This window comes from Panthera onca, chromosome C1, assembly GCF_046562875.1.
Source record: "Panthera onca isolate mPanOnc1 chromosome C1, mPanOnc1 haplotype 2, whole genome shotgun sequence".
Taxonomy (NCBI): Eukaryota; Metazoa; Chordata; class Mammalia; order Carnivora; family Felidae; genus Panthera; species Panthera onca.
In genome coordinates, this window is record NC_138346.1 from 5,228,107 (window position 1) to 5,246,969 (window position 18,863).

At 53.0% G+C, this 18,863-nt stretch overlaps 1 protein-coding gene across 15 annotated transcripts in view; it reads right to left on the minus strand.

Moving 5' to 3' along the window:
- AGAP1 (ArfGAP with GTPase domain, ankyrin repeat and PH domain 1) overlaps window positions 1-18,863 on the minus strand; it is a 550,398-nt gene that overhangs the window by 350,835 nt on the left and 180,700 nt on the right. For 9 of the 15 annotated variants that reach the window (XR_013557140.2, XM_078450751.2, XM_078450754.2 and 6 more), the window contains exons 2-4: window positions 11,813-11,871; window positions 5,688-5,775; window positions 4,975-4,986 (exon numbers count right to left, since the gene is read on the minus strand). Coding sequence is in view for 14 of the 15 variants with exons in the window: in XM_078450751.2 (XP_078306877.1) it covers window positions 4,975-4,986; window positions 5,688-5,775; window positions 11,813-11,871 (159 nt within the window). In the remaining variant the exon portion in view is untranslated. The remainder of the gene's footprint in view (window positions 1-4,974; window positions 4,987-5,687; window positions 5,776-11,812; window positions 11,872-18,863) is intronic. The other 6 variants (XM_078450755.2, XM_078450753.2, XM_078450752.2 and 3 more) reach the window with 1 other exon arrangement.

The following is an 18,863-nucleotide window of genomic DNA, read 5'->3' on the forward strand; positions in this document are numbered from 1 at the left end:
ATCTAGAAGGTAGCGACTCTCAGTAGCCCCGCAGTTTCTTGTTTCCGAGCCATGAGCACAGAGCCCGACACGGGGCTCGAACCCACGAACCGCGAGATCACGACCTGAGCCGAAGCAGGACGCTCAACCGACTGAGCCCCCCAGGCACCCCCCTCCTTATTCTTCCTTTACAGCTTTCTCTTCCATAGAGAATATGCCTCTCTTATTGTTTCTTGGTGGCTCTACTAAGAATTTTAGTAGCCTTCACCTACTCTGGACAACATCACCTAAGCCTCCCTATGGCCTAGCTGGGAGAGGACAGAGTTAACGGACTGTTCCATGGACGGAAGGAAGGAGAGCTAAGTGAAACTTCCACGGTCAGAGGCTGCTTTGAAATAGTTAGGGAATGTGGAAGACCGGACCTCTGCTTGATCTATTAAACCAACCTACTGGCGGGCTGCTCGTCATCTGAAGGTTTACAGATAATCCTCGTTAAAAAATTATCATGTACACATAATCACTTGGTTACGAGTAACATGGTAAAATTATGCTGAAAACATTTAAATGGCTGGGCTTCAAAACAACTCAACTTTTATTAGAGTTTACAGATTTTTTCATTGGAACGTTAAACAGCACAAAAGGACGTGTTTAGAAATAAGCCCTAACATCTGTTGAGCAGTGGTAGTGGACAAAAAAATTTTTTTTTCACGTTTATTTGATTTGGAAAGGATTTTGGGGGCAGACGGCCTAAACGCATTTCATGTGTCCCAGAAAATATGGCGAAGTGTTTACCACATGGTTTGTTTCTAAGCAACTAAGTAAACATTCATTAAAAAACTATTTTGGATACATGTGCTCCTGAGAACCTATCTGCTGCCCAGAGACAGACGCGGGCAGAGTCCTGCGGGCAGGAACGGGGGAGGGACGGCCAGCTCGCGGGGACCTTACCGCCAGCAAGCCCTTGTTGCAGGGGGCAGTACCAGAGAACTGTCCACCTGCACGTGATACCCACAACTAGGGACGGACACCCTGGCACCTTCTGCCCTGTTTAGCTCTGGTACTTCCTTGAAAAATTAGCGAAGAGCAGTTAATCTTATTATCCCAGGAAGGAGGGTCCATGGACATTCTTAAGCCTGTCTCCACCAACCTTATAATCTCCCACTCAATCCACTGGACAGCTGAGTCTCATCTCAGCTCTGGGCCCGTCCCCTACCCCACGAACACAAAGGCAGCTCTGGGTGTGAGGTCCCCGGGCTCCAGATGCTTCTGCACGAGCCATCCGCACAGCTCGGCAGGGCCCACGGCATGAGGGAGAAGAACGTAGGGATGTCACGGAGACAGGGTCTCAGGGGAACGACTCCGTTCCAAAGCTCCAAGTGTCACAATCTTCCAGCCCGCCCGGGGTCAAGTGGCTCAGGGCAGGTCCACAGTGTCCGTCAAATTCCCACTAACCCTGGACAGCCTGGTTTCCCCTCCTTTTTTCCTTTTCTCAGTTTTGAGGGGAGAGAGTTAAATGCCAAATGGCGGTCACGGAGGCCTGCGGTGGGCAAGGAGGGGTGCACCGTGAATATTAAGCACATACACGAGGTGGAGACTCCAATTCCATGCTCAAAACATCATTCACAATTCTAATTTGCAGCCATTAATAGGGCGCTGAGAGCAAAGGGGTCATTTTCATCTTGTCTCTACTGCAGGTGAACGGCAGCCGTGAAATTCCCATCAGAGGTGTGAAGGTCACACACACACACGCTCATCTCGTGTCCGTGAGGCTCCGGGAAGAGCGGGGGTCGCCCCTCGCTCCTCCTGCCCCGGGAGGGAACAGGGCAACTTCACGGCCCTGACTGCAGCTTCTGCTTACACACCGTGTGCGCAAAACACGGAGGGTCATTCGTGGGTTGGAGCCCAGCCCCCAAGAGAGATATTCGAGTCCCGGCCCCCGACACCTGTGACGTGACCTCATCTGGAAAGAGGGTCTTGGCAGATGTGATGAAAATGAGGTCAGACTAGAGAACGGGGGGGTGAGGGGGGACCCTACACCCAGTGACTGCCGTTCCCACGAAAAGAGGGAAATCTGGACACGGAGACAAGGACACCGGAAGAATGTCGTCGCATGAAAGGGACAGAGATTGCAGCGATGGGTCTACGAGCCAAGCAGCCGAAGGTTGTCAGCAGCCAGGCACAGAAGAGACTCCCGCTCAGAGCCTTCCAGAAAGAACCACCCTCAACGACACCTTCATCGCAGGCTTCTGGTCCGCACAGCCGTGACGGTGAAGTTCTGCTGATTTAAGCCACTTGGTCTGTAGTAATTTGTCAGGGCGGCCTTAGGACTTAGACACACACACGCACACACACGCACACACACAGCCGAACGGATATCTGCCTGCACAAAATTTTACTCCTTGGATTCCTCTGATGGAATCACTGGCTCCCTGCTGAGGTGCCCACTTTTGCATTGCTAATTTACTAATTAAAAAAATACACAAAATATTTAAATCCGTCTCTCATTTAAACTGCATCTTTAAAATTACCCAAATCGTGTTACTCAACTCTCTCTGCTACGAGGATAAAATACCAGCGAGAAGGAATCACACGACTAAAACACAACAGCTGTTATCCTCGGAAACCCAGCTACGACCAGTCTGATGCAAAGTACGTTCCGGCAAACGTCTGGGGTCATCCCATGCCAGAGTTTTCTACGGAGAGAGCACTCGCCTGAAAACAGCAGGCCTTCGCCACCTCACACAGCCAGCAACCTACAGATCCTGTGACAGGTCAGAGTGACGCTAAAGGACACTGCACGCTAATTAAATCAAGGGACAACCAGGTGGGAACAGGAGAGCTCCAGGAGGGCGCCAGGTGCGCAAGCAGACCTCACAGTCCCGGCAGCAACAATCCTCGTGCCTGAAGTCACTGCCCGCGTGCGGCCAGAGGCAGCTGGTCCCCCGGCAGCTGCGAGAGGAAAAGGAGGACAAACCAGAAGCAGTGGACAGGCCTTGCAGCTCACCTGAAGGGCACCGCCCCCAGCGTGGCGATGGAGATGCCCGTCAGCAGCTAGCTGCCCTCGAACCTGACCTCTGGTCTCTGTGAGCTGTGGCAGGTGGGGCTGAGCTCTAATCGGCTTCACCTGCCGTCCACACTCGTGGGACGGGATTCCGTTGCTCGGACATGCTCCGTAAACCTGGGCAACGACTCTGGTACGTCCCGACTCCAGAACGTTCTGAACGTAAAGCTTCTCAACGAGGCGGGCACAGGCACTCGGTCGATGTTAACACATTCGACAAGAACTATAATCACTTTCTAGGTGCAGACTCCCTGGTGGTAAGGAAGAACTTCAGTGTGGCCAGACGGCGAGAGACCCAGGCTTTCCTTGTTCGTGTCCTTTCAGAAACAACCGGATCCTCCTGCAGCTCTGAAACTCGCCCAGGCAAGTGGACAGGAAGTGGGGGGCGGCTCCCTGGTCCCCCTGCATGAGAGGCCCAGGCAAGTGGACAGGAAGATTCACTGGGGCCTATGGGGTTTCCAGGCACACGGGGCACCTGCCCCAGTTCTTTCTGCAGCCAGAGGCCCTGACGCAGGTCCACTGGGGCCACCTGGCAGCCCCACCCATGACCTGGGGTCACGTGAGAAGACAGGTGGGCTGGGCCCTTGAGAAAAGACCACTGACAGTCCTTCCCCTGGTCCGGGGGGCCCTGGGCACAGGCGCCACTGGAGGAGGGGAGGGGGGATGAGACTTTGCCGACGAGGACAGGGACGGCCTTTGGTGTAGTCACTCGCTCTCCTTTAAAATAACGTACTTTTATAAGTGTATGCGATGCCATGAAATTTTAGTAGAGTAAAAGGTGTCAAGGAAGTGGGTTCATTAGAGACCACGGTTTAAGTCACCCCACTGGGTACAAATTTTACTTTTGAAGTATGAACGTTCAAGAAAAATGCCTTCATGCTCATCAAAATATAAGGGCCCCCGGCAAAGAAACCACAGGCCCAAATGTGGTGGAACAGACCGAAAATAGCAAGCGGGAAAACAGCAGAAGCTACAATAATGACAAAACAGCACCGCGTGGGGACGAGAACGGCGTCCACGGCTCAGGGACTCCCGCACTAACCACACGGGACACCGAACCCAACGCCAGAGCACTGGCAGCAAAGCCAGGGGCCCACACCACGTCACCGGCGGCCCCTGGTGGAAATCAGAGCATCTGAGGAGAGCGCGAGTGGATTTACTGGAGGAGGGGATCATCTGAGGTCAGGTCAGCCAGTCCCTCGGCATCTGGGGTCAACGCCTAACCCCGACAAGTGAGTAGAAAGCCCGAGAAAAATGCTCTGACTCTCCAGGTGGAATCAAAACGACCATGGCTACATTCCACGCTCAGATACCAAGGAACAAATCCAACACCAGCACGGCTCAGGCACAGGTCCCAGGAAAGACGTCAGAAAGACCCGGAACCTTCTCTCCTCCCCGCACTCCCCCCCCCCCGACCCCTGTCTCCAAACCATGCCATTTTCTAGCATGTGTATACGTTTTCCATCGGATAGACACCCTGCTTCCCTTCGATCCCCGCCCAGGAGCCTCCACGACCCACCTTCCTAAACCCTCCTCTCCACACGGGTAACGGAAAAGAGGGGCTTTCCCTGAGGTGACCACCACGAGGCCGTGATGACAGGGTTGCAAAATTCTGCCCAATGACGGCAGAGCCCTGAAGGGCCCCAGAACGCCAGCCTTCCAGACTCTTCTGAATGGTTACACGGGATCCAGGACAAGAGTTAAATGCCAGAACAGGTGTTACAGGAAACATGGGAAGCTACTCAGGACTACTGCTAAGAAGACATCTAAGGGACAAAACAGGGTGAAATGTTTAACTGAAATAAAAGGATGAAATGAAACAAAATCGGATGATACACAGAACGAGGAGGCAAGGGAACACTACAGCGCGAAGTTGTGTCTCTCCTCTCTCTTCCAACAAGACAAGTTCTGCCATGAAGAAAATGTATAGTTACCTGCGTCCATATCTGCAAAGAATGGAACAGCCAGTAAGAAAAAGAAGGAACCAGAAATTCAGTGTCTCAGAGTTGGATTTTAAAAGCTTACACGGAGAGAAAATATAACTCAGAAAACTTCCTGTGAACTCTACGTGGATTAAAGAACACAGGGATTACGTGGCTTCCTGTCACTGCCTTAACTCTACGTAAAGCAAAAAATAAAATGTGAACGTGTTAACTGAAGAAGCAAAAGCCTAATGGCAAAAGAAATCTCTTACTCTCATGCAAAATGATTCTTAAATGTTCAGAATACAATATATGGGGGGAACATACTCAAACATACGGTGGTGGTAACCTGAGAGGCTCCTATCTACCACTAGGTAACAGTACGTGCAGATTACGTACAAACTTAGTATCGGGAACAGACAAATGTCCGAGTCACGTTTAAAGGGGTGACCCTGGATTAACATTTGAAACGCCAGGACTGCTAGATAAGAAATAAATTCAACAGCATTTCAAGGCTCTACTCTACGGCTCCAAATGCCAAAGAGAATATCATCAGTTAGCTAAAAATACTACAAAAGAAACAACATCCTAAGGACTTTCACTGCCTGGTATTTTATTCTTTCTCAAAACGTGTGATGCATCATAGTAACGACTTAGAATATGCTACAGAAAACTTTCGTAAGCTAAACGCTCCTGAGCTTGACGTGGCCTGCCACCCAGCGTACCTTCGGGAGACTCCTCCTGGACGTACGTGCCGGTCAGATACCGGTGCACCAGGGCCGACTTTCCGCTGGCCAGGTTACCCACGATTCCCTGAAACAAAGAATCGCACGACCGTTCAGTATCATTACATCACTCTGCTCGTCGATCTGCAAACAGGGGGAGGGGAAAACGTAAGTCTGAGCGTGACCATAGGCAAGCAGCAGCTGGAGGGCCCGAACCCAGCTCATTAAATTCTCCTCCGCAAGTGGAAGAGATTCCCGTGCCCTCCGTGTGAACCTCCTGCTCTCATCGGCCTTGCCGGCTCAGAGGGCGTCAACGCCGTGTGAACCCACAGACAGCGGCCTTCTTCCGACACCGTGTGCCGCGGGGTCTATCGGGAGAGCGTAGGCTGAGTCGGCCCGTCGACACGGACTGCGCACCCTCACCATCCCGGGTGGGGTTTGCTGTGTCGAACGGGGCACGGTCCAGAACAGAGTAAAATGGGAGTGAGAAGGGTATTCTGGTACATTCCACCAGACTCAGGGGGTGGTTCTGGAGCCAGGCCAGCTGAGAAACATTGAGAGAGGACGGTGTGGGGGAGGGGCTGCAGGGGCTCGGCCCACGGTCAAGGCATCAGAGGGGTCCGGACTGGGTTAAAAATGCCCATCGAGAGTCAGGAGGGCCACTTCTCTGGCAAGACAGCAGGCTGAAATGGAGTAAAACACCAGGAACCCGGCAGGCAGTGTGGCCCGCATGATACCTTCTTCAGGAAAAGCTCCCCGTTAGCACAGCCAAGACACGGACTTGAGGGCAGCCGGCCCCTTGGGAAGGCTTCCCTTCGCCTGTGCTGGGGACCTCACGCCCTCTGCCTTCTCCGCAAGCAGCCCATCAGCGACCCCCCCCCCCCCCCCCCCCCCCCCGCTGTACTGTACCTTCCCCACCAGATCTCTCCTCTCTGCGTTTAAGCACGCCCAAATCAATTCTTTCAGAAACACAAAACCAGAGCCCTGCCTCCGGACGCAGGTGGCCTCCTACGAGCCTGCCTCCCCTTTCCCACCAGGGCCAGGCTCACAGCTACGCTCCCGCCCTCCTGGTCCCGCCCTCGACCCTCACAATGTCAAGTGCTGATCCAAGAGCCACAGGGACGCTGGCCCTGAGGTCAGAGATGACCTCATTCCTAAAAGCGCTAGCCTCCCTCTTGCTCCTGACCCAGCCCATCACCGGAAGCCACAGACCAGACGCGCTTTCTCCAAACTTCCTGCCCGAGCGTCCTCCTGGAATTCCTGCTAAGCCCACGTGAACACTCTCCAGGTCTCCTAGTTTCTTCCAGAGTCTCGACTCTCGGGCCCCGGTGCGCCTGGCCACGTCCCGCCCTCGTGGACCAACCTGCTGTTCCCAAATCTTGTTCTCCAACCCCCCCACCACACAAGTCGTCCGCATGCACCCCACGCCACCCAAGCTGGTGCTCGAACCCCAGCACGTCCAGATCGCGCATCCTCGCCCCGGTTTACTCGTCACCCTCTATGGCCACACCTCACCAGGCTTCTCAAACCGGAAACGTGGAAACCATCCCAGATTCCCGTGGAGCCCTGGTGCTCCTAAGCACTTTCCTAGTCACACTGGGTCACCGGGGCAGACGCTAGCTGGTCTGTCTACAGGCTCCCCCCTTCATCCCAGGAATAGCAGAGAGACTCCTGGAAACTGCCTCGCCCTGACAGGACTTGCTACCTGTCTCCAGACACCTGGACCTTTCCTCATCAATCACTTCCTGAAATACTACTCCTGCTCACTGCTCAGCAAGCGGCTCAGAGGTCACCTCCTCCGAGAAGCCTTCCTAAAGCACAGCCTCAACCGGGAACCTCTCCTCAAAGCCCCCTTAGTGCCCTCCTCACAATGCCGTCTCGTGACCTCTGTGTTACCAGCATCACTATGCAGGTCTGTCGGAGATGCTGACAATTTCTGAAGGGCAGGGTCTGGGTCTTTGTCCCCTGGGTCCCAGCGCTGCACCCAGCCCGGGAGTCTCCCAACGGCACCCGCTGCGTAAATGAGCAAACGAGCGAGCGGCTCCAGCACCAGGACAGAGATGCTTTGTTACCGGGGCACAAAGCCAGGTGACGTGGGCAGACCCGAAATAGAGATGTTTCCCTTTCCGAGGGGACTCCTGTCTTCTTTTTACCTGGCGCCTCTATAAGCTGAGAATCTCTACCTATTAATTATTCTTTTGCTCAAGGGCACCTGCTGTTTGTCAGCTCATGCTGAGAAAACCCAAACCAGCGTGCCGCAAAATTAAATTTTTAATTAAGATTAGACTTTCTCTTTCCCGAGGAGGAAAACGCTCAAAATCAAACACTGCTCGCTCTGTGCTTCCTGCGTGTGGCACATTCCTTCCTCCTCACACAACAGTGCTCTGCAGAGAATGAGCTTCCCCTTCAGGAGAAAAACCAATGAGTCTTGGGGGTGGCGGGGGGAAGGCCACCCCGGAGACCTTCTACTGGCACCCCATGGGCCTTGTGTTAGTTTGAACCACAGGCAGAAACAAACAGCCGGCTGTGAGGAGGAAATAAAAAGGGACGAAAATGCTTTTTAGGCTGTGAAGCTCCTCCGGGCTCCACGACCGCTTCTGGATAAAAGGAGGAGAGCTCACCCTCGCCTACGGGCTTCATACGGAGCTGCTCAGGAGCACAGGTGAGGCGTCCGGCAAATGACTCGACGGCAGACAGACGCCGTCACGGTGCCACGGGCCCTGCTCCCTGGGTAGGAGCCCCGACCATCAGGGCCACCGCTCCACGTTCTCCAGTGACAAGAGGGGAAAGAGCACCGTCTCTGTTTAGACTGATTTTTCTGTCATCCTAAACCTCACCACTTACCTGCCAAACTTAGTGCAGTTTGTTGAAAAGAAAATCAAGGCCGTCAATAAAAATCCCAGCTGGGAATCCAAAGAAAACCCACAGGAGGGTGTGACAAGTGCCTAACGCTCCCTCTGCGGGCGAGACGTTGAGGGCGTATTTCCTGTTTCTGCCCAGATGTGAGCAGGGAGCACCCACTGCCTGCCACCCGAGGACGGTGACCCACGTTCGGATCCAAGAGCAACTGATCATTGATTACCCAAGCAGAACACAACTTGAGAAAACATGAGGCATGGTACCACCACGCTTGAAAAGAAAGCCAACACTGAGATTCTCTTCTCTGACAGATTCCAGAAGATTTATTGCAAGATATCACATAAAGAGTCCACTTGAGGCTTGCGATTATGTCATTTAATTGCTGCATCTGTGACACAGAAGTCAGGGATCCCGGAGGCGCTGACCTAAGGGGCCACCTGTCTCGGGGGATGTCGTGCGAGGGCGCGGAACAACGGCGGCCCTGTGGATGCACGGGGGGCTGCCTCTGAACAAAGAAGCACTTTCTGGAGACGCGGAGAACTCCTCGGCACAGAAGGGACCTGCTGAGGACGGGCAGCTGCCCTTGCTCGGCGGGAGGGCTCCCTGACCAGAGCGGGGCTGTCCCGCCGGGGTCTGTCCATCCACACACAGGGCAGGACAAAGAGAACTTCCTCCGCATGAAGGCAGAGTCCTGGTTCCTCATCCACGGGACGTAGTCAACCTCTGGCACGTTCTAGCAAGCCTCGAAACAGTCACCCTTCAGGAGCACGGATCCATGCTGCCTCCGAACATAACCCTTCCTACACCTCTAGGCATTCACTCCAGGAAATTACATGCTTCTGAAACACCAGCAGAAAACCAGTTTTTAGGAGTGACCATTCTCAATTACGGGCCGGCACGAACATGGGGGCTCCGGCAGAACCCCCCCCAACTCCCCAAATCAGACAGCTCGATACTCAAGGATCACAGTCAGACTGTAACACCGTCACGAGGGGAGTCGCCGGCCTCATTCGGCTCCTTCGATTTAAGTTGACTGAACGTCAACGAAAAGTTTGAACTCAGCTCGTCAGTCGCACGGGCCACCCTGCCAGCGCCCAGTGGCCATGTGGGGCCAGCAGCCTGGGCAGCAAGACGGAGGAGGTTCCTGCTGGTGCAGAAGCGCAAACCGCGTTCAAATCCCAGGCCCGCCCACCTGCTGACTGTGCGGCTCGTGGGGAAACTCTCAGGATTCGGAGGGCGTTTCTTCATCTTGAAACAGGGGTAACAATGGTACCCGAGTCGTGGGCAGCAGGCGGGTGAGCGCAAGATGCTCGTGTGACGCCCTCACAACATACCCTGCGCAGAGCGAGCGCCTCCTGGCACGGCCCGCGTCACCATCACCCCAGCATCGCTCCGTCCTGGCGCTCTGATCGTGGACCATGCAGGGGCTCTTGGCGGTTTCACGGGAGTGGGGGCGTATCTGCAACTGGTACATCTTCCCCCAAACCTCCCAGCAACAGTGCCGCCAACAAACTTCATTCGACAGGCGTCTCCTGAAGGTGCCCGGTGGGACCAATCCTGTGCCAGGTACCGTGGTTACAAAACGTGAAGCAGAAAGAGGTGGCCATTTCAAGGCAGAAGCCCAGCTTTGGGAAGGGGGTGGGACCGACAGATCTGACGTCTCCCACCAGGAAGGAAACCTGCTGGCAGGTGCTGCAGAGAAAGGTCAGAGCTCCGGCGGGGACAAGATGTCCCCCAACCAGGACACCCAGCGGTGGCAGCAGGGACAGGCACGTAGGAGGGGACAGGAAGGCACGGAGACCGTGTGGACAGATCTCAGCATGCCTTCCCGCGTCATCCTTCGTTTCTTCGGTTTAAAAACGTGTTTTTCCTGGTGACCAAAGTTACACAGCCTCTGTTCAAGGTCCAGAATGTTCCTTGTTGGCTCCATCTCTTCATCTCAGGAGTGAGACACCCGAAGGGTTGTGCCCCTGCCCTGGCTCACCCACAAAGCACCCCTGAGGTTGGGGCCCAGGGGGAGAAGGCGTCCAAGGGCCTCCGGGGGGGTCGCTGGCACACAGGCTAGAGCTGCTAAAAGCAACACGGAACTCGGGACAGAGGGCACAGGAAGGGAAAGGCTGAGCGCGAGGCGCAGGGAGAAGCGAGCGGGCCTGTGCCCAAGCCACCCGTCACTGGTGGGAATGGACGAGAAGGGCCTGCCTGCCCGCGTTCTATCATCAGGGCCCCACGCTGGAGTGGCTCAAAGTGGACGCCCACGCCACACCCAGGTGCAAACACATACGTATACCACACAACTACACGTGTCTGCATATAAACATATAGACACACGCACAGCACACACCTATACACACATATGCATATACGTGTCTACACACACACACACACACACACACACAAATGCCCCAAGCAAATACACACACATCTGTGTATACAGACATACACACATGCACACACACAAAAATACGTGCACATACACAAAGGTATATACATGTGTATACAGGTATGTATACTTGCATGGACATATAAACACACGAACACCGCATACACACATACGTGTAAATACACACACACACACACACACACACACACACGAACACACAGATACTTCTCCCAAATGCTGCTTACATGACAAAGAAGATGATTATTTAAAAGTTATACTGGTCCCTTCCCTCCATCCTAACACGGGGAATGTGTAGACTTCAGGTGCTCCAAGGTGTGGTTGCAAAGAACCAAGTCACTTTTTACAGAAGGCAATTTGAAGCTTTAAATAATCTCACTGAAAGAATAAAGTTCTTAAAACACAAACTCTTCTTTTGATCTTATGTCATTCCTCTGTAACACGGTGAACGACCAGTCGCGTGGTTTAAGCGATGAATTCCCAAGCTTGACGGCTCATCACAGAAACCTCCCGTGACATCCCGGCAGAGGACAAATAAAGCCCTACTGGTGCATGCGTGTGTCACACGCTCTCTCACACGCGTGTGCACAACGGCAGGAGAGACAGAATGATGGACGGACGGGTGTGGCCATCCCAGGCACACTCAGGGCTCCAGTCCCCAACGGTCAGCTACACCTGGCCCTTCCCAGGGACATACCCAGAAGCGTGCCCCCCGCCCCCATCTGGGCTCCGGGGAAGAGCAGGCCCCTCGGGATGCAGGCCGAGCGTGCTCACACATCACGTCCTGCCTCTTACAGAGCCCCAGTCTCCTGCAGGGTGAGGAGGTGAGGAAGGAAGGACAGCCACTGAGGCCGGAAGGACCACTCACCACTTTGAGCTCCGGGACAGATCGACTCAATGTCCATTCCTGGCTATTCACAAAGGCATCTGTAAAACAGGAGGTAAAGCAAAGTCAGGTGCCACAACTCACTTCAGCGCAGAGTCAAAATGCCCCCAACGTGCCATTTCCCCAGCCAGAACAACACCGAGAATGGTGCAGACCAGGTTCTCATGCTACTCCCGCCCCGTTCCTGCTCCCAAGTCTGCGTCTCCTAAACCATAACGCACGCTCCATCCAACCCCAAGGAGCTTCTAGAACTTAGTCCCCCCCCACCTCGAATGTCCCCGTTGCCCGAGCCCCACAGGACCACACTGTCCGGGGGTGAGTTGAGACCCTCTGATCCCGCTCATTTGCCATCAGGAAGACAGAGGAGGTCCCAGGCTTTCCCAGAACCGCCCCTATAGCTGTCAGTGAACTTCTGGTCTGTTTTTCACTAAGGTAGTCTTGTCTGAAATCCCACCAACAAAGTCATGCAGAGAATGACTGGGCTTGGAAAATCCTCATGTGCACAATACAACAGCCATTTACAGTTCGGAAGACCGTGCTGGGGTTTTGGTCCTCCCAAACACAGGACACAGCGGAGATCCAGTCAAGACTGTACGATACGTCCGAGAGACGAGGGGTCCCCAGCCGCCGTGGGGACTCCACAGAGCCAGTCCCACCCTGGCCAGAACACCCGGGGCGGCCATCACGGGTGCAGGTCAGGTGGGCCCACCCACAACAGAGGATACAAAGGACCGGATTCCCCACGCCTCCCGCTCACCATCTCTTGTGGACGAGACCCCACACCACCACGCACACTATGCCCTCGTCAACAGACGGAGTGAGTCACAAGGAGGTGACAGCCGTTCCCACTACGACCAGCTGAGGGCAAACACCTCTCACTTTCTATGTATTTTCCGCAAACTCAGAAACGTTCATCACTCCATGTTACATCCAAGAAGTAGTAACGTGATTCACAAAATACCTAAAAGTCAAGCAATGCCATCAGTTTCAAATAAACACGGGCGCCGGGATAGAAGCAGAGGGCATAAGCGTGCAGTGCTGCTGGGGGGTATCACGGAGAAGGACGAGAAATGTGTCTGAAGGGAGCAAGGTGAACCCGATCCACGGTGACACGAAAACGAGGCAGGTGGCCGCCCAAGAAACCAGACTCCGCTGGCCCTGCAAAGACGCTTAGGAGGTGGGACGACCCATCACAAAGGACCCTGTGCTCAGGAAAGGACGGGTCAGTGGATCGGGAGAAGACAGGTGGACACAAGCAGATGGGGACGCGAGGCTGATGCATGTGCCTCGAATCCTCAGCTGGAAGCTGGAAGGGACCGGTGTTCAACACTGGAGACACTGGACCCCTGGGGACCCGAGCGCCTGGCCGGCAGGCAGAGCAGTGGACAGAAGTACATCGGCAGGAAGTCAGAAGGAAAGACGTTCGTGAAAACGAAAACCGAGAACTGCTTCTGACCCCTCCCCCCAATGGAGCCAGCACACTGGGGGCTAAATACGGGGGGTGCACCTGAACACCCACTCTTTGGTGAGCCCAGCAGCCCCCAGAGAAAACACAGCCTGCAAACAGATAAACAATAATGGAGCCAGCACGGAGATGACCCTGGGTAGGCAGTGGGCGAATGGTAACCAACACCCTCACTAGTGAACAGCATTACTTATCAAGTTGCAGAACGCGTCTTTTCCGTCACCGACTGCTCTTTTTGGAAAAAATGGGGATGTGGCCTTATAGATCTACAGGGTGACCCCAGTGATCCAGGGGAGTCAATGACAGTGACGCTCCCAAGATGAACCGCACACTCAAAGAGCGTCCCAGCGAGTCCCCCTGTTCCTGTCACTTGTAACAAACCCAAAGCTGGCTTAGGTAGATTTAGATATATCCACATAATGGAATACGAAGTGGCTGGGAAAACGAAGCGTCAACATGCAGAAATGCAACCGTTCCCAGCGTAAGGGGATACTACACGTGCAAAATACATACACAGGCTTGTTCGAGAATATTTCCGGTCAACAGTTCCTGACTGAAGGTCTGGGAACCGGGTGGCTTGGGGGCAAGGGCAATGAGGAGAATCTTTGCACTGTTACCTCTCAGAACCCTGTTAAACTTTATCCCATCTGGCATGTAAAAAATATATACAACACAGTTTTTAATACGAACCACAGCAATGAAGCAACAGGCATGAAATGAGAATTGAAAGGAGCGAGATTCACGAACGAACTGCTGATTCTAAATCACCCACCACCTAAGATTGTGTTCATCACAACAAATATTAAATAGGCATTAGACGGGGGTGCCTGGGTGGCTCGGCTGGCTAAGCGTCCAACTCTTGATTTCGGCTCAGGTCCTGATTGCACGGTTCGTGAGTTCAAGCCCCAAATTGGGCTCTGTGCTGGCAGTGTGGAAGCTACTTGGGATTCTCCCTCTCCCTCTCTCTCTGCCTCTCCCTGGCTCATCTCTCTCTCTCTCTCTCAAAAGAAACAAATAAACTTAAAAACAAACCAAAAACAAAAAAACAAAAAACCCTGATCGCTGGTCAGAACAGAATGCTGCCTCAGGCAAGGCTAAACGAAAAATAACCAAAGATTTGCAAAAATGGACATCCCAGGATAAGCCTTTATCCTTCTCCTCCGTCGAGACCTTTCTGAGGGCTGGAGGCTGTGGCCCCTCCTGGGGGAGCTGGTCCATCTCATGGTGAGCGGGCCAAGACCAGGCCGGCTGCCCGATTTCAAGTTCCCAGGGCAGCGACACTAGAAGAATGAACATGCACTGGGGGCACACGAGAGAGAGAGAGAGAGAGAGAGAGAGAGAGAGAGAGAGAGTTTTCAAACCACTAGAATCAAAAGTCATTTAAGCTGCATCTCATTTTCAGAAGAGACCACTCTGTGCCCCACTCAATTCCCCCCTCTTGGATAGACAGGACTAAGAAAATGCATTCTCACACGCCGGCTAAAATGCTACGCAATTTGAATTTAAAATAAAACACAGCGGTCACCCCCGACGGACGGCTCTCAGCCTGTGGGCAACACTGGGGCTCCCTCAGCCACCGTCTCTATGGGGCAGAAAGGCCCCAGCTGTTTGGTGCCGCGGGGGATCCCAACACAGTCGAAGAACTGAAGGAAAAGAAGACATGAAAGCATGTCTTCCCATTAACAAGGCACCAATTCAAATTACGGGACTTAAATTTAAGTCATAATATTAAAAAGAAAACTCTCAAAGAACTCCAAGATTAGGGACCATGAAGTAATAAGGAACTTTCATTTGGAGTAAAACACTGTTAGCTTCTCTGGAACAGAATTCTGAAGGCAGACATTCGAGGACACAGCCCTAGAGGGGGATGGTTAATGCAGAGTCACAGGGGTGGGGTCGGTAGTTACATGAAGAGGCAGACAACCAGTTTCTCAACATCAGGGGGAAACGATGTTTTCAATTAAACAGAAATTCTTAGCCCTCCTCATTCTGAGTTGATAACCAAAATATGTGAAACTGAAGGAAAACACCCCAAATGCCCGCTGTCAAAGTGGCACAGATTCCCCAGGCCATACCCATGGCGGATTACTGTTCTGGTGTTCCAGAAAGTTCTCAACAACTACAGGTGCGTGCCAGCAGAGTTCCTTCCCAACTTAACTTCGTGTTAAGACATAGCAAGTCCAATACACCTCAGACTGTGAGGATGCTCGGTAACCACAGGAATACACCGGGTCAGGGTCATCACCACGATGCCGAGCGGAGAGGCCGCCCCAGCAGCACTGCCGAAGGTGAGGTCCCAGAGGTTCGGAGAATTCGCGCTCACGAGAAAGGTGCGATTCAAAGTATCTGATCAATTTCAGGGTATCTTTAGCAGGTTTTTTTGTGGCTTTGGCTTACGTGTATTTTTTACAGTCGACTTTCCTTCATTTTAATCATCTTTTTGAATATGCAAGGTCTGAGCCGGGACTGTCATTCCATGTTGGGCGAGGCGGCCTGAGACAGGAGCGTATTTATACTACAGTGCTTTATTCCTGTCTGGGTCCCCCGCATGCCCGAGGGGACAAGCACTCACACACGTGGCATGGACGTGGACGAGACACCGATGGAGGGCAGCTTCAGGGTCAGAGCGGAAAGGCTGCCCACACTCCCGCTAATAATAAGTACATTCACCGTCTGCTTCCAGCAGGTGCCACACGGAGAAGGACCGCTCGGCACCTGCACAGGGGCCACCAGGCCGCCGCCAGCCCTGCTCAGCACCCCCTAAGCTCCTTTCCTTCCCTCTGAGGGGTGAGCGTGACTCGGGACTTCCTAGCACTGAGCCCATGCTGCTGGTGGTGCGGAGGAACGCGGTCACACAAACACGGAGGGGAAAGGCCCTGCCCCCTGCCCTCCAGGCAGGCCTCCCCCCTCTCAGGAAAGGGCGCAGAGGTCCAAGGCGTCCCCGCACCGGTGTCCATCTGGCTTCCTCCTCCCGAGGTGCAGGGCCGGCTGACCGGGTCTGATCTGCAGGCTGCGAGCAAGACAAGGGCCTTCCCACGAGTCCAAGAACAGCTCGGACAACTCGGAAATGCAAACAGAAGCCTGCATCCACGTGCCAGAGAAAGGAGCCTCCAGGTGGGAGCTGCCCTGCTCTGCTGGCTCCGGTACCCGCCTGCCTCCAGGTCCCTCGCCGCACCCCTGCACGACAACACAACCGCATGCGTCCTGCTAGGCTCTGAAACACACAGACTGGACCCTCTGCAGACGACACACACACAGACCGGGACCCTCGGTGGGTCTCAGGAAAGCATCTTCCGCGCGTGTCCCCAGACATCCCAAAGTCCTGCCTTGTTCCTTTAAGAGACCCCGCTACGGAAGACGTGCAGCTGATCTCAGAGAAAAGCTCCTCTCCCCAGAGTCCAAGCTGCTTTTCTTTAGCATAAGAGACTCTTAAAAACTGAGAACAAACTGAGGGTTGATGGGGCTGGGAGGGAGGGGAGGGTGGGTGATGGGTATTGAGGAAGGCACCTTTTGGGATGAGCACTGGGTATTGTATGGAAACCAATTTGACAATAAATTTCATATATTGAAAAAAAATTTTTTTTTTACATTTATTTATTTTTGAGGGACAGAGCACGAGTAGGGGTGGGGCAGAGAGAGGAGGAGACACAGAATCCGAAGCAGACTCCAGGCTCCGAGCTGTCAGCACAGAGCCCGGCGCGGGGCTCGAACTCATGAACCGTGAGATCATGACCTGAGCTGAAGTCGGTCACCCAACCGACTGAGCCACCAGGCGCGCCCCCTCCCCCAAGCTGCTCTTCTAAGAAAAGCACTAGAGAAAAGCCAAGGGGCAGACAGCCTGTCTTTCCAGAACCTCCCCTGTCCAGCCACACTCCTAGACAAGACTCTGGACCCCGAGGAATGCAAACACCCACAGACGCTGACAGGTAAGGGGACGGCCCTAAGAGCATCTGGAACAGGGAGCCACAGGTAGAAACCACCCGGTCGTTCATTTATATTTTTACTCCAGGAAGAATAGTGAGGTCCCCCTTGCCCAGATTTTCTTGAAACTCATCCTGACTACTAAACTCCCTTTATTCTCTGCTTGCTACGAACAGTAACTGAGGAACACGGCTTTAGGTCTGTCCTCAAAAATATTCATATGCAGAACCACCAATTTAACCGGGAATTTTAAGGCCCTCATTATACTACACCAAAAATATATGTTCCAACTTGAAAGCCAGAAACATTCCTTTTTGGAAACCCCCCTGTGCACCAAAGAGCACGCACAATGGGGCGCGGGTGAAGCTGTGGGGCCACGTGCCTGCGTCCCAACGGCTTCATCAGCTCCCTGCTGCCCATCAGGGCTCCCAGATTGATCATCTAACTCCTAATGGTAGGAACGCACGTGAAGAAAGGACCCAGCAAGCAGACGGAAGCAGGATAATTCCGTATTAGACTTCAGAAAACCCGCTTTCCCCCTTTGTGCCATTGTATTTGGTACCACTGCGGCACCGACCCTTCCAGACTCTTCCACGCTCTTGACATATTAAAGGCAAAAATTCAGGTCCTGAAACGGACAGAATTTTGCAAACTGGCTAAGATATTACACCTTGTCCTTCAGCACTTTCCTCCAACACCTCCGAGTTAATTTAAATGCGGGGCATGAGTGAAGATGGCCACAGACCACATTAACCTTTCGGTTCCGGCAATAACCAGGAATGCTGGGGGTAAAATCTACCGGTGAAATTACCCCTTCGTTTGTCCTATTTTTGCTGAGCCTGGACCAAGCAGTTACACTTGGACATCAGAAAAACATCAAGCTGTAATGTGACTTCCTGCATGCTGAAAACGAGCACTCTGTAGGAATAAACACACGAATCTACTGGCATAACAGTAAATCTCATTTAAAATAATTAAGAACAATCTTATTAGCATATCAGGCGGGGGTGGGGGTGGGGCTAAAGCCAAAATAAAAAAGGGACACGCTTGAGTTTCTCCTGGACTTCCTGCCTCCACCTCTCCCACTGACACAGACTATTCTGTCTCGCCCGTGACACCGTTGGGAAAGACTTCTGAGGAGCACAGAAATGAGTAAACGCAAGTCTTCTTTACAAAATGCAACTACATTTCTTTGTGATACAGGCAAACAATGCAATTTTTCCATCACAACTAATTTGGCTTGAGACAAGTGATTTCAGTAATTTAAAAAAAGCAAACAAACAAACAAAAAAAAAAAAACCTGGGACACCTGGGTGGCTCAGTTGGTTAAGCATCCGACTTTGGCTCAGGTCAGGATCTCACAGTTCGAGAGTTCCAGCCCTGCGTCGGGCTCTGTGCTGACAGATCAGAGCCTGGAGCCTGCTTTGGATTCTGTGTCTCCCTCTCTCTGTCCCTCAGCTGCTCACGTTCTGTCTCTCTCTCTCAAAAATAAACATTAAAAAAAAAAAACAGAAACAAACTTAGAAGAACGTTGCCCAGAGTACACGTGACTTTCCCACTGTCCATCAACCCTGTACATCCATACTGAACGAAGCACACAGAGAAAACAAAATACAGCATTTCGCTCGTGTTTTACGACTGAACATG